Source organism: Leishmania mexicana, chromosome 8 (assembly GCF_000234665.1).
Source record: "Leishmania mexicana MHOM/GT/2001/U1103 complete genome, chromosome 8".
NCBI classification, from domain to species: domain Eukaryota; phylum Euglenozoa; class Kinetoplastea; order Trypanosomatida; family Trypanosomatidae; genus Leishmania; species Leishmania mexicana.
The window spans coordinates 297011-309471 of NC_018312.1; the positions used below are offsets into that span (position 1 = coordinate 297011).

Sequence of the window (12461 nt, forward strand, 5' to 3'; positions counted from 1 at the left end):
TCTCCACCCTCCGTGAAGCCTTCTCCGATGTGTCTGAGTTTGCATACGTACTTGTGTACACGACGCGTAAACACAAGGCCGATAGCCGCTTTTCTGAACCAAGATATCTCCTACCCAGTCACACCGTCGTTTTTTTTTGCGTCTGTGACGGACTCATGCACCCCCTCCCTTCCCCCCCACTCCCTCACCCACTCGAAACACCTGTTAAAGTGCGGAAGCGGGAAGTAGATTGTGTCCTAAAGGCCCCGATCGCCTGGCTAGCAAGATGTAAAGACAAGCGAAAAAAGGAAGGCACGCGTTCTTGTTGCCACCGTCTCAAGTGCCTCTTTCACGGCAATGCGTGCCCCCTCCCCCCGCCAACAACATGCCTGTGCTTTCAGTGCGCGGTGGAACAGCGGGCGGTGTCTTGAGGTTTAAGACGACGCCGGATGGACGCAGTGTGGGGAAGAGGTGGTCGTGGTCACGAGGTGACAGTGGTCTGCGTGTGTGTATGCGTGCGTTGCCCACCACCGCTCCTTCTTATGCGTCCTTCTCGTGCTTTCAAGCGTGCGCTCACTATTGCTGTCCGACCGTGAGCGCGCTTGCGCACACCGTTGCGCCGCCCACAGCTCTCTCCTTCAGAGTGTCGGCTGTACTCTTCCGGATTTCTCTCATGTCTCTTCTCTGTCCCACACATGCATATGCTTGTCGCTGGATCTTGTCCCCCTTTTTCCGTTTGATCGCGCGACTACATTGCAGTTCGCCTCTTCTCATCTTCGTAGATACATTCTACTCGCCTCCACGATCGCCGACCTTCCCCTCCCCCGCACGCGGACGTGAATGTGCACACGCGGTTCACAAACCACCAACACACACGCAAACAAGGGAGGGTCGTCTCTGTTCCCTGTAACTCGCCATTCCGTCAGAACCCGAAAGACGAGGTGTATATATTTATTTATTTTTCTTCGCGTTGGTACGTGCGCATGTGTGCCCGAACGCCTGCGAGGCGCAATAATATCACGGCTCCCGACGTCTCTCTTCTCGTTCGCTGTTGGACCATTTTGCCCCGCATCTGAAGCCACGCATTCCATCGACCGATACGTCGGTGACACCATTTGCCCCATACCTGCGAGGAACGACGAAAAAAAGAAGAGATAAGCACAAGCATTCGTTTCGCTCTCTAACTTTTTTCCTTCTCCGTCGGTGCGGCTGTGTCTGTGTTTTGTGCGCGCGGGGTGCAGACGGGCGTCTGTTGTTGCTAACGACTCGCTTCAACCTTTGCCCCCATCCCTCCCTCCCTTCCTCTCTCTTCCACCCCTGCCCCTCAACCATCCCTCATCACGCACGTGTTAACTGCCGTTTGTCTTTTCTGTTTTGTCACTGGTGCTCTCTTCCGCTCTCGTCTGTTGTTGTTGGCCTTGTTGGCGCCTTTTTTTCTTGCGGTTGGTGTTCATCCTTTTCTTTTTCTATGCACCCCAGCGAGTACACTACTCCGGCTCTCTTCCCCCCTTTCCCCTCTCCACCGCTTCCCTGGCCTGAACCTCTCGCCACCTTCGCCCACCCCCTACTGTGGAAACGCTGTGTAGATAAGCGAGAGCACACAGTGGCGTTTCTGGGAAAGGTGCATCTATCTGTGTCTGAGCCTACTTGTGTGTATGTCTGTCTTGTCTTTCTCTTTAAAGCTACCTTTCCACTGATTCCTCTGTGTCCCCTCCCGCTCCTCGCATTCACCTTGCCGCGAGCACCTCCCCCCGTGTGTTTTTGGTGGGCCTGCCGATAAAACGTAGCCATTGTGTGTGTGTGTGTGTCTGTGTGTTCCCCCCCCGTCTCCCTTTTTTTCGTCATTTTCTTTTTCTTTTTCACCCCGATCTCCGCCAAATTCATCTGCATTGTTTTGCGTAGTTACCCTTGTCCCCTCAACGCAATCCCGCCTACCTCTCCCACCCCCTTCCTCCGTCTCCACGCTTTACCATAAAGGTTGATATAGTTTCCATTCTTTGCCCCCCCCCTCTCTCTCTCACACACCGTAGTTTTCTCTTTTTTGTCGCTGTTATTGTCTCGTAAGACGCCGCTCCCATCTCTCCATCCTGTGTGCTCGCCCTCCTCTTTCTCCCTTTCTTTTCACGCTATTAAACCGTCTGGCGCCTCCCATTTGTTTACTTTTTCGTCGTTTCTCTCTTCGTCGTCTCGCACGCTTTACCACTTCTGTCTGGTGCTCCTCCTTTGCTGCGACTTTCTCCGGGGGGGGGTACTGGCGCCGTATACGTCACTGTCTTTTTCTATGGGCGGGGTCATCTTCTTTTTCCTTGTGTTCCTCTCTTGAGCTGTGCGCCGCTACAGACTCTCTAGCGCGCGTGTCTGTGTACGTGTACGTGTGCGTGTGCGTGCTTGCGCATTGTATACCTCCCCCCTCCTCTCCGCTCTCTCATCTGCCACTCAGCATCATCCACCACCACCACCACCACCTCGCTCTTTTTTTCCTTCCTCCGGTCCTCTCTAGGCAGCGTCTTTCCTTTTCTTTTTCTGACTCTTCTATTACTGTCTGTTTCTCCAGACGATTCTGTCGCCCTTGTAAACGCAGAGGCGTGTGATCACCCCTCCCCTCTCCCCTCTCCAAACTGCATGTTTATCCACTCTTGTCCCACACCTTTTTTTTCGTTCATGTGCGTGTGTGTGTGCTTCTCTGTCCCGTCGATCTCTGTTTCTCTACCCGCTTCTGAGCGACTGTGGAGACTCGGACTCATTTTGGCCGATCATCAGTCACTTTTTACCTTACGCCGCATCTCCTGATGCGTGTAGGGATCCGTTTCTCTCTTCCTCTCTCTGCATTCTCGCTTCCTTCACGTTGTTTGTGTTGCCACATCGGGTGTGGGTGTGGAGGTGCCGCAATTTGGCGTCCCTCAGTGTCGTCTCCCCCGCGTACTCCCTTGCTAAACTTACCTGCTTGCGGACCAATCTGCTTTTCTCGGAGCTATCTGAAGACTGTCTTGACTGACAAGTGCACACACAGGCACTGAGAGCATTTCGAGAGACATACTCGCGATCACTGCAAGCTGGCCGTCTTCGGCACGTGGGAATGGGGGGCGCACTGTGTATAGTCAAGCGTCATGCGAGCAGTCACCGTGCTCAGCCCGTAGCTTCTCAGCCCTTCACTCAAGAGTCAGATGGCACCTCCAGGGACGTCCTGCGGCTCCGCTCTGCCGCGTCTCCGGACACGCCTGCTGTGCCAGGGCCGCCGGCGTTGAAGAGTGTACGGACAGCGGCGCGGGGTCATAGCGTAGGGTCGAGTTCGGACATCACGACGTGCAAAAACTCTGTCAGTAACTACCCGCACTCTGCGCTGGGCGGTTTCGTGCGACCATTGTTTCCCTCATCCTCCTCGTCCATGGTGAACTCGCAGTCGACGCGAGCCCCGCCCCACGTGCCGTCTATCGGGATGACGGAAGCCACGGCAACGGCGGTCCCGCACTCCGTGTCCTCGATTCCGGAGATGGAGATGTCCGTGAATAGCTCTTGTAGTGCCTTCTCCCTGTACTCCGCAGATAGCTCGGCGCACGAGTTGCCGCTCCCGCCACCACCGCTCCTCGAGCGCGCTACGCCCCTGCAAGCTGTACCAACCACAGCGGCAGCGTCAGCAACGCGTATAAAAGCATCCGGCAATGCTGCACAGTACCCCAGCGACATTTCGAGCGCGTCTCTCATGACGACAAGCCTTTTGCCAAACACCGCCACCCCGCCCACGATGCTGCCGGACACATCGATGCCTGTGAGGAACTACTTCGTGCCACAGAACTTCCGCAAACACAGCGGCACGGCTGCGAGTCAAAGCCCTGGCAAGATGCCAGAGAGCGATCCTATGCAGTCGGTTGCAGGATCCTTCGCGGCATCGTCTTCAATGACGGCTACCGCAGCCGCAGCGCACATCGTGTCCAGTGCCTTGCTTGACTTCAGCTTCGACTCACGTGCTTTTGCCGTCAACAATGCAGCCACCTCCACGGAGATACAGCGCCTGGGCGTCCGACTTCGGGAGCTGCAGCGCGGGCACCACGAGCTCGGCGCGGCTAAAGAAGTCTCAGCTCTATTGTCTTCAAGAAACAGTGGCAGCAACAGCGCCTCATGTACGCAGAATCTTTTTGAGAATGCCTCGAAGGGCATCAGCGAAGCCCTCCCAGGCGCGTCCACGGCGTGCCTCGAGCTGTCACCGAAGTCGGTCGAGCCTTCGTTGTCCGCGCAGGAGGTTGCACGCAAGCAGCTGCACGACGAAACGGTGAAGTTTGTGAGCCTTATTCAGGAAATGCATGAGGCGCGTGCAGCTGGGCAAGCAGGTTACACGTGGTTTCGCTGGGAACCCGTGCCGCCTAATACGAGCAGCGGCAGCAGCAGCGGCGGCGGCAGCGGGCCCGGTGAGGTAGGGGCAAGGAGTAGCGATAGGACTGGTGCATCGCCGCCGCCGGTCCCGGAAAAGTCACCATTGTCTGGAAACCGGTGTGAAGATGTGCCTGTCGGCAACACTGCCAATTACTTGCGTCACCGCAGTTTGTTGCGCCGGCGTGATCGAACTTCCACGCGTGTGCAGTGGCTGCCGTTCGAGATGCGCGAATCGGACTTTCGGACGGGCACTTCCATAACACCAGTGTGCTTCTGCGGCTACCAGTCGACAGCGGTGCCCGCCGACGGTGCTGGCGCCACACACGGCTGTGAGCACTATCCTGTCATGGGCACGGACGTCCTGACGACACACTTAGAACACCTTCTCGAGGCAGGAGCATCGTCGGGAGCCATCCTCTCTGTTGCCGACACTCCGCCACTGCCGTCCGTCACCCCCTTAGCCCGACGCACCTCCACGCTGGGCGCGGATGTCGACAAGGACAGCACACATTATTTCAACGACTCGAAGGGGCCTCTTAGCTCCAGCGCCGGCACCATGTCCACCTCCTCGCATTCCTTCTCGAGCGACAGCATATCTTTCTGCCCCATTCACGTTGCCCACCGTCCTGCTAGTATTCTCGTCTCCGCGAAAGGGAAGCGATGTGAGAGCGGCAGCTTCCCCTCGCTGCCGCGGCGATCTCTGTTGGAGCCGACGCAGATAGACGTGCCGGCGACCGCCACGACTGGGTTGGTCCCTGCAAAGCTTGCTTCAGCACAGTTACCGCCTCTTGACCCGCGGCGCTCAACTGGTGACGGATCTGCTTGTGAATCGGGTCGGCGGCTGATTATCAGTGCCGGCGTGCCGCACCGCAGGCAGCTGGCCAAGAGAGCGCTGGAGGACAACAAGCTGTTCTTTGAAATGTTCTCGCGGCAGAAAAGTTTCTCCTAAGGTCGGAAGACGAAAAACCACCTGTGTGCGCACGGGTGGGCGCACATCGCGACAGGCGGTGCGGCATGAAGACCTCGAAACGTGTAGTGTTGCTCTCGTCGTGCGACACGAGTGGGTGACCTAGAGGCTATAAAGAACCTGGGAAGAGACGGAACGGGTTGACTGGTGTTCCCGGTGCTTCTCTCACAGATGTGTGCCTGTGTTGTGTGCGTGTGTGCGTGTGCGTGTCTCCATCTTTTGCGTGCTTGTTTGCCGTGTGTGCTTCATTATCTTACCTACGTCCCTCTCCCTCTACACACATATATATATAGAGAGAGAGAGAGACCTAAGGTTATCTGTACAGATATATATATATATATAGGCTTTCGTGTTGGGGTGTTTTTTTTTGTTTTCATTTTCCGGTTTCTCTCTCTCGACCCGATACTTCAACAAGCCTTCGGCACTGCACCCGCCTGTGCCCCTCCTCATTCACGCCTGGGAGGCTACCCTGCGTAGTTGGCGCGGGGGCTGCACACGCGGGATGTGATGGTGCGTTCGGCCAGCACCTTAGAAACTCTCATACGGGTATGCAGGCAACGACATGCTCGTTCTGCGGGGTTCTCTCACTCCGCTTGTGGGCGAATGGCGCGGTACACACAGACATCACGCCAGGAGAGTCTACGATGCGTTATGGTGATAGCCTTGAACTCGAACTCCTGCGAAGTTTACTTCATGAACGACAACAAAGAAATGACTTCGACTCCGGCTACAGACTCGCTGTCGCTTCTCACGGCGCTTGACACAGGTCCTGCAACAGAGGAAGATGGCATGCGGCGACATACATGGGCACAAATGGTGGCGTTTCAAGGCTGTCACGTCCGCCTCCCACTTCCGTTAGTGCGTGTTTCCTGTGAACTGGCGCAGAAAAACGACGTGGTTACGACCGCAAAACCAGTCATGCCAGAGGTGCCGACGCCACCTGCATGTATTGCGGACCTGGTCACCGGTCTCAGTTGCCAGGCTGGCATCTCCCGAAGCTGCGCTTACGCGACGATAGGGGACGATGCTCGCCCGGCTGCGCACGGGCACCTAACTGTGCTTTGGATAGGTGCAGCGACGGGTGGGTGACGGCGACAGCATGGAGCGCTGAGGGCGTGCCGCCTAGTACTGCGCTAGCGTTGTGGTGGTCCCACACCCGCCAGAGCCTCCGCCCCCGCCTGTGCAAGGCGCGCGAGAGAGAGCGATGTGTTGGACTGCATTCTTTTCTGTACCTGTTCTGCGTCGTTTTTGGCTTCATCTCTTCATCTCTTCATCGTTTTGTTTCTTAATTTTCTCCCTGCACGCCGTCTGGCGTACCCTCGCGCTACTCGTCTGTGCGCAGGTGTGCGTGCGCATTTTTGTGAGAGCGTGCCCTCCCCCACCCCTGTCTCTCCGTCTCTAAAAAAAATGTGTTCGATATGGCGTTGGCCTGGTTTATTGTTCGATGTACTTCACCTTCCGTGTTTCGCGTGTCCTTTGTGTTTTGCTTTGATGCCCTTCTCCCTTCATATTGCGCGCTCACGGTGCTCCTCTGTCTGTTTCGCTCTCGCACTCTCTTCGATGGCGTCGTTGCGTGGCTTCCTCCGTTTTTATTCTGTCTTTCCTGCCGCTTGCATTTATTGTCGCTTGGCGTGCACCGCACATCTCGACACCGAATGTGGCGTCTTCGCATTCTTTGTAGATGAAAAAAAAGGGGTACGGGGGGGGGGGGCTCTTCTGTCCCACTGCTCTGCTCTGTTGTTGTTGTTTACTTCCCACAGCCATCTTCACGGCCACCGCTCCTTCCTGGATAGGTGCGCGTGCGGGTTCTGGGTGTTGCATGGGTGTATACGTTGCCTTCGCCTCTTGCGCCCTTCTTTTGTTCTGTTTTGTACGGACTGGTGACCACGGGAAAACGACCTTTTTTTCAGCGTTCAATGATGCGAGAATCACATCGACTGTAGAGGTCTCCTTCTCCTTCTGCTCTCTGGCTTCATTCCCGGTGTACGTGATGGCGGGGAGGTGGACACACCTCTCGCTGCGTGGCATCGCAGGGTCCAGTGCACCCTTTCCCCCACTCTCTGTGTGGGAAGCCCAAGCAGCCCACCCCCTATCCCTGCCGACGCCGAGCCACTTCGGGTGGTGAAAAACTCCATGTACCTTCGACATGGTGGCGGCCAGGTTGTGGACGCTGCTGCGTCGGTGTGGCCAGCGACAGTGAATATATTGTGTGCCATCCCGGTGATGCGCGGAGTGTCCGCGTGACTCGAACGTATCCCACACGGCCCTCGCACTGCCCCCTGGTGTGTGGCGCCTGAGTGCCACCGCGAGGGATGCGCCAGATGGGAACCTGCCTATCTGGTGCAGGGGCCGTGCTCCGATGACTGAGTCGGCGCATTGCTGTAAGCCGTGTGTGCCCACGGCTGCGCGGCACCACGCGGATGGGGGCCTGTGGCAGGCCGGGGGTGGTGGGTGGTGTGGCGTGCAACTCATGGTGTATGGCAGAAAGAGTGGACACAAAAAAGAAAAACGTTTATTTTCTGGGCATTCACCCATGCTTAAAAGAACCGTCTGGTGTAGTGGGAAATACTGTAGATCAGTGTCTCTCGAGCTCGACCGCTGCCCCTCCGCGCTTTCTCTTCGTGGGATTTGGGACTGGCTGCCCGTACAGATGCTCTGTTTCCATGGCCCAGGCTCTAGATGATCGCTATCATCTCCCCGTAGGGTGAAGAAACAGTAAAACGCGCTGCTAGGCACGTCGTCTCCGCGCTCTGTTCACATCTCCGTCATATGGTTTCCTTGTTTCTCGTTCTGCGCAGCTGTCACGCACACAGGGCGTCATTGATACGCGCGTGTGGGTGTGCTTGGCTGATTCTATCGAGGCGCAAGAGAATCTCCTCGACGCCTTTGCGAAGGGCCCGAAAGTTTGCTCTGCCTGACGGGAGACAAAGGCTTGTGAAGAGATGGACAGCATATATAGCAATCCTCTCGCGGACGACGAAGAGGTGCTTGCCTCTCTGACCCCGGTGGACTCAGCGCAGCCGCAGCAGCCCGCCACAACAGCCGTTTCGATCTCCGCATCAGCGGATGGCCAAGTCCAGTACGAGCCAGCGGCTGTATCGACCAACGAGCAGTGGTCGCTATGCCATGCGAACCTCCTTGAGCCCGCCATGGCGAAGACGTCCGTGGCACGGGCCGCTGAGGTACAGCTTACAGAGCCGGAGGCCGACAATGAAGAGGCAGTAGACGAGGCTGACGATGACGACGACAGCAACAGTGGCGACGGCGACGATGGCGCCTACGCAGCCGAGTACCGCAGCTTACTATTTCGTGTGGCGGAAATGGAGGCGCAGGAGCAGCAGCGAGCTCGCCAAGGCGGCTTCGCGTTGCGCATGGCACAGCGAGAGACAAGCCTGATGACGGAGGTGGCAGCACAGCAGCAGGTCTATCTGGCGTCACAGACATGTAGCGCGTCGTGTCTGCATGCCAGTGGTGGCGCTAAAGCCTCTACTAACGCGAGCGCGGAGTCTGAGAAGCAGATTGCTCTCTCTTCCGCCAGCGCTTGGCCAAGTGCCGAAGACGTCACAGCGGATGTGGCGACAGACGCTCGACTAGCATGTTTGGCTCATCGCATGGAGCATGCTCAGCTGCAGTATCGCCGCTGCACCGAAGCGGCGGCACTTCTGCGCTCCCACACACGATTGATGCGTGCTGAGGCGGAGCGTCAGGAGAGATGGACGGCGGAAACCGAGGAACTTTTGTGCCGCCTACACGAGGACGCGGGTCTCGCCGACGCAGTGTCGACCTCTGCTGCGGAGCAACGACAGGAGGGGCTCGACTGTGAGCGTCCTTTGACCGCTTCCCCACTCGCTGCGTCTCCTGTGAACGACATGTGGCAGAAGCAAACAAACGGGCTGACCACCCTCGGGGGAACTCTGGCGAAGGTGCACACGCTCTTCAGTGATCCAGAGTGCCGCACCAACATGTCCATCATTGCAACAGCGCTGACGGAGGTGGGACGTCGGTGCCAGTGCTTACTGCAGGAGCTACAGGCTCTCGCAGAAGTGGAGCTGCAGACCGAGGCAGATTTGCGGCAGCGTCGTGTGCACGCGCTGGAGTGGAGCCTCTTCGCGGCACACGCGCAGCAAGCGCTCGAGTTGCGAGACTTGTACTCGCCTATGACCCTAGCGGAGATGCGGGCGATGGGACTGCGAAAAATCTTGCTGCGCCGCCGGCAAGAGTTACAAACCGTGTTGACACTGGTCGTCCTGCGTAGCGCGGAGAGGGCCGTAACCGCCGCTGCGTCTTGTTCTGTTCGCGTGCCACAGCCGCCGTGCATCTTCTCCTCACCGCCACACGAGGTGACACCGGAAAAGATGAAAGCCGTCACGGACACGTGCACGCGACACGAAGGGCTGCGGGACCGCTTGCTGCGAGAGCTTCTTTACCTGAAAAAGTGCGCGCGTCGCGTCCTCGGTGCAGCGTGGGTCTCGCAAACGGAGGCCACCGCAATCGCTTCGCTGGCAGCCACGGCAGATACCAGAGGGCACTCGCGCATGGTGGAGGAGGTGCTGGTGGATAATCTCCGCCGTGCAAGTTATGACGGCCTGGCGCGCCTCATTGCGTTTGTGGCATCGACGCCAAAGCCGCCGGACGAGCGAGACGACGCTGCCAGGGGCAATAGTCGTAACCCACACGAAGATGTTGACGCCGAAGGTAAAACGCAGGATGAAGGCGATGGACTTGCGCCGTTACCGCGCTCTCACGCATCTGCGCCTGTGGCTCCGCTGGCCACCCACGTTCAGGTTCTCTCTCTTCTGGAGGCGGTACAGACACGCGCCAACTCGCTTGTCTCTCTTCTCGCCGAAAACGCAAAACACTGGCAGAGAACTCAGGATGTTGTGGCAGAAGCGGAAGTGTGTACCCATTCCAGCGACGATGCCTGGTGCCGCACTGCCGAGTTGCTCCTGCGCCGGTGCATGGATGCGGATGCCGCGGAGCCCTTGCCGAGTGACACACACAGCGACGATACCGACTTGCACAGCCCGCGCACCTCTCCTCTCCTGCTGCAGGAGCAGCAGCTGCTCGACAGCTTGCACGCCTCCCAGGCAACCATTCTCGAGGAGATAAACGCCGCACTTGCGCAGGTACACCACAGGTGCACGGCGCCCCTCGAGCGCGAGAAGCGAGATGTTGCTCTACTGATCCGGCTTCTGCAGCTCTCTGACGAAGCGGCTGAGTCAGAATTCCAGCGGGGTGACGCCAGCAGCGCCGACCTACTCGTCACAAGCACCACCCCAGCACTGGAAAGCGCTATGCAGCTGCTAACGTGCGCCGAGGATTGCGAGCGTGAAAGCGATGGCGTGGGCAAAGATCGACTTCTATCGCAGGTGCGCGTCCCACAGTTGCCGCTGCGCGTGGATGCGGTTCAGGGTACCATCAGCGCGCTCTCTGCCAATTGGAAGGATAGCCTCGTAGCCGAGACTGCAGAGACTCGGGCGAAATTTGCAGAGACACAGGCGAAGCTGGATCGGTACGCTCAGTACTCGATGGCAGAGGTGCCGTCGCTGCTAGAGAAGGCGCTCGCCGAGGCCAAGGCATTGCAGGAGCGCGCAGCCGAATGCACTGCGCGCAACAGCAGTGCCGCTTCTCTTGCTGCCCAAATCCAGCAGCAACGCACGTTGCTGACCGACACCACAACAACGGAGCGGAACGTGCTGGCGGCTGCCGTGCAGCAGGCGCGACTCGAGGTGAAAGCATTGCAAACGCAGGTGGCTCAGGTGCAGAAACAGAAGGATTTGTCTGCAGCAGAGTCGCTCCACCGTTGCGAGTTAGGGGAGGCTGAAGCGGTTGCGTGGAAATCCCTCCTCCTGGATGATCCTGGGCAGCATCATGCGGGGAACGCTGACGGTGCCGGCGCTGGCGCGATCAACGACGAGGACAGCGTTGACATAAAGCATGAGACCCCCGACTCTCCTCTGAAAGTGGCGACAGACGTAAAGGCGGAGGAGGATGAGAGAGTTCGGGAGGTTGGCGGCGGCGCAGCAGAGTCCGAGGTCGCATCAGCGAAGCGAGATGATGCAACCGAGGGGCGCGAGATCACGAGGGAAGAAGAGGCGGAAGCAGGCACAGATGACGGCGAAGGTGGTGACGAACAGGAGCAGCAGTTTGGCGATGAGCCGGCAGAGGAGGTCGCCGCGGGTGGCGAGCCTGAGGAGCGCGACGGCGATGCCCTCACTTTTGCCGGGAAGGAGCCGAATGGAGAAGGAGCAGATGAGGAAGCCCATCCACGGCAAGTGCGCGATGACACTGGCGCCGAGGACGAGGAGGCTGTGGGCGAGCATCACGCCGCCGAGGGGGTCCCCGAGGAAGAGCAGGACGATGCCCAGTCGAGAAAAGACGAACACACTACACAAGATCGCGTGGACGCGGCGCCACATCGCACCACCGCGGCCAGCACCAGCGAATTGGTAGAAGTGATGCCACAAGTGGAAATGAAAGGCAAGAAGAAGACCAGGAAGCGTCCCTCGAAGAAGAGTGCACAGCGTGAGGTGCAGCAAGGTCCGCGTCAGGACGTGCACCAGCATCAGCAGCAGCAGCAGCAACAGCAGCCGAGTATCCTTGGTGAGTCCATCCTCGGGCACGTTGAGGCGGTGCAGCGACCGCCCGTATTTGACAGTGCAGCCGGCAACCCTTTCTCACATTACCCGCCTCCATCCGTGTTTCCGACCGAGCCGGCGAACCGACCGGTTTATGACGACAACCCGTTCTACTCCGGCTTTGGTTTTGAGGAGGAGTAGTTGAGCATCCGTGTGCAGCTCTTCTGCTGTCTTTGATTAGTTTCGCCTCTCTCTCGTCCGTTCGTGTGTCGTTTTGACTTGATGACTCTACCCCGCACGCACCCGCACCACCCATGCACGTACCCTCCGCACCTCTTCTCCCCCACCCCACCCCCACCCCGCCGCCCCAGCCACTGCGCAACCATTACGATGCTGGCAGGAGCGCGGTTCTACGAGAGCAAGTAGAGATGGGTGGGGTGGGGGGCGCAGGGCAAAGGAGGACGGAAACGAATGCTCACGTGGAGAACGAGAGGCGCAGAGGGGGGCGATTATGATTTAAGAAACTCTGAGAAGAAACGGTAAAGTTGACGTGAGAGGGTCAAACGTAC

General features: G+C 58.2%; 2 protein-coding genes across 2 annotated transcripts; both read left to right on the plus strand.

Annotated features, from left to right (window-relative positions):
- Positions 1 to 3055: 3055 nt before the first annotated feature.
- Positions 3056 to 5296, plus strand: LMXM_08_29_2050 (conserved hypothetical protein; the record flags this gene model as incomplete). The annotated part of the gene is made up of 1 exon (XM_003872303.1): positions 3056 to 5296. One exon carries the CDS (start codon positions 3056 to 3058, stop codon positions 5294 to 5296), a length of 2241 nt encoding a protein of 746 aa, XP_003872352.1.
- A 2960-nt stretch (positions 5297 to 8256) lies between these two features.
- On the plus strand, positions 8257 to 12093 carry LMXM_08_29_2040 (conserved hypothetical protein; the record flags this gene model as incomplete). Its single annotated transcript, XM_003872304.1, has 1 exon — positions 8257 to 12093. One exon carries the CDS (start codon positions 8257 to 8259, stop codon positions 12091 to 12093), a length of 3837 nt encoding a protein of 1278 aa, XP_003872353.1.
- Positions 12094 to 12461: the final 368 nt, after the last annotated feature.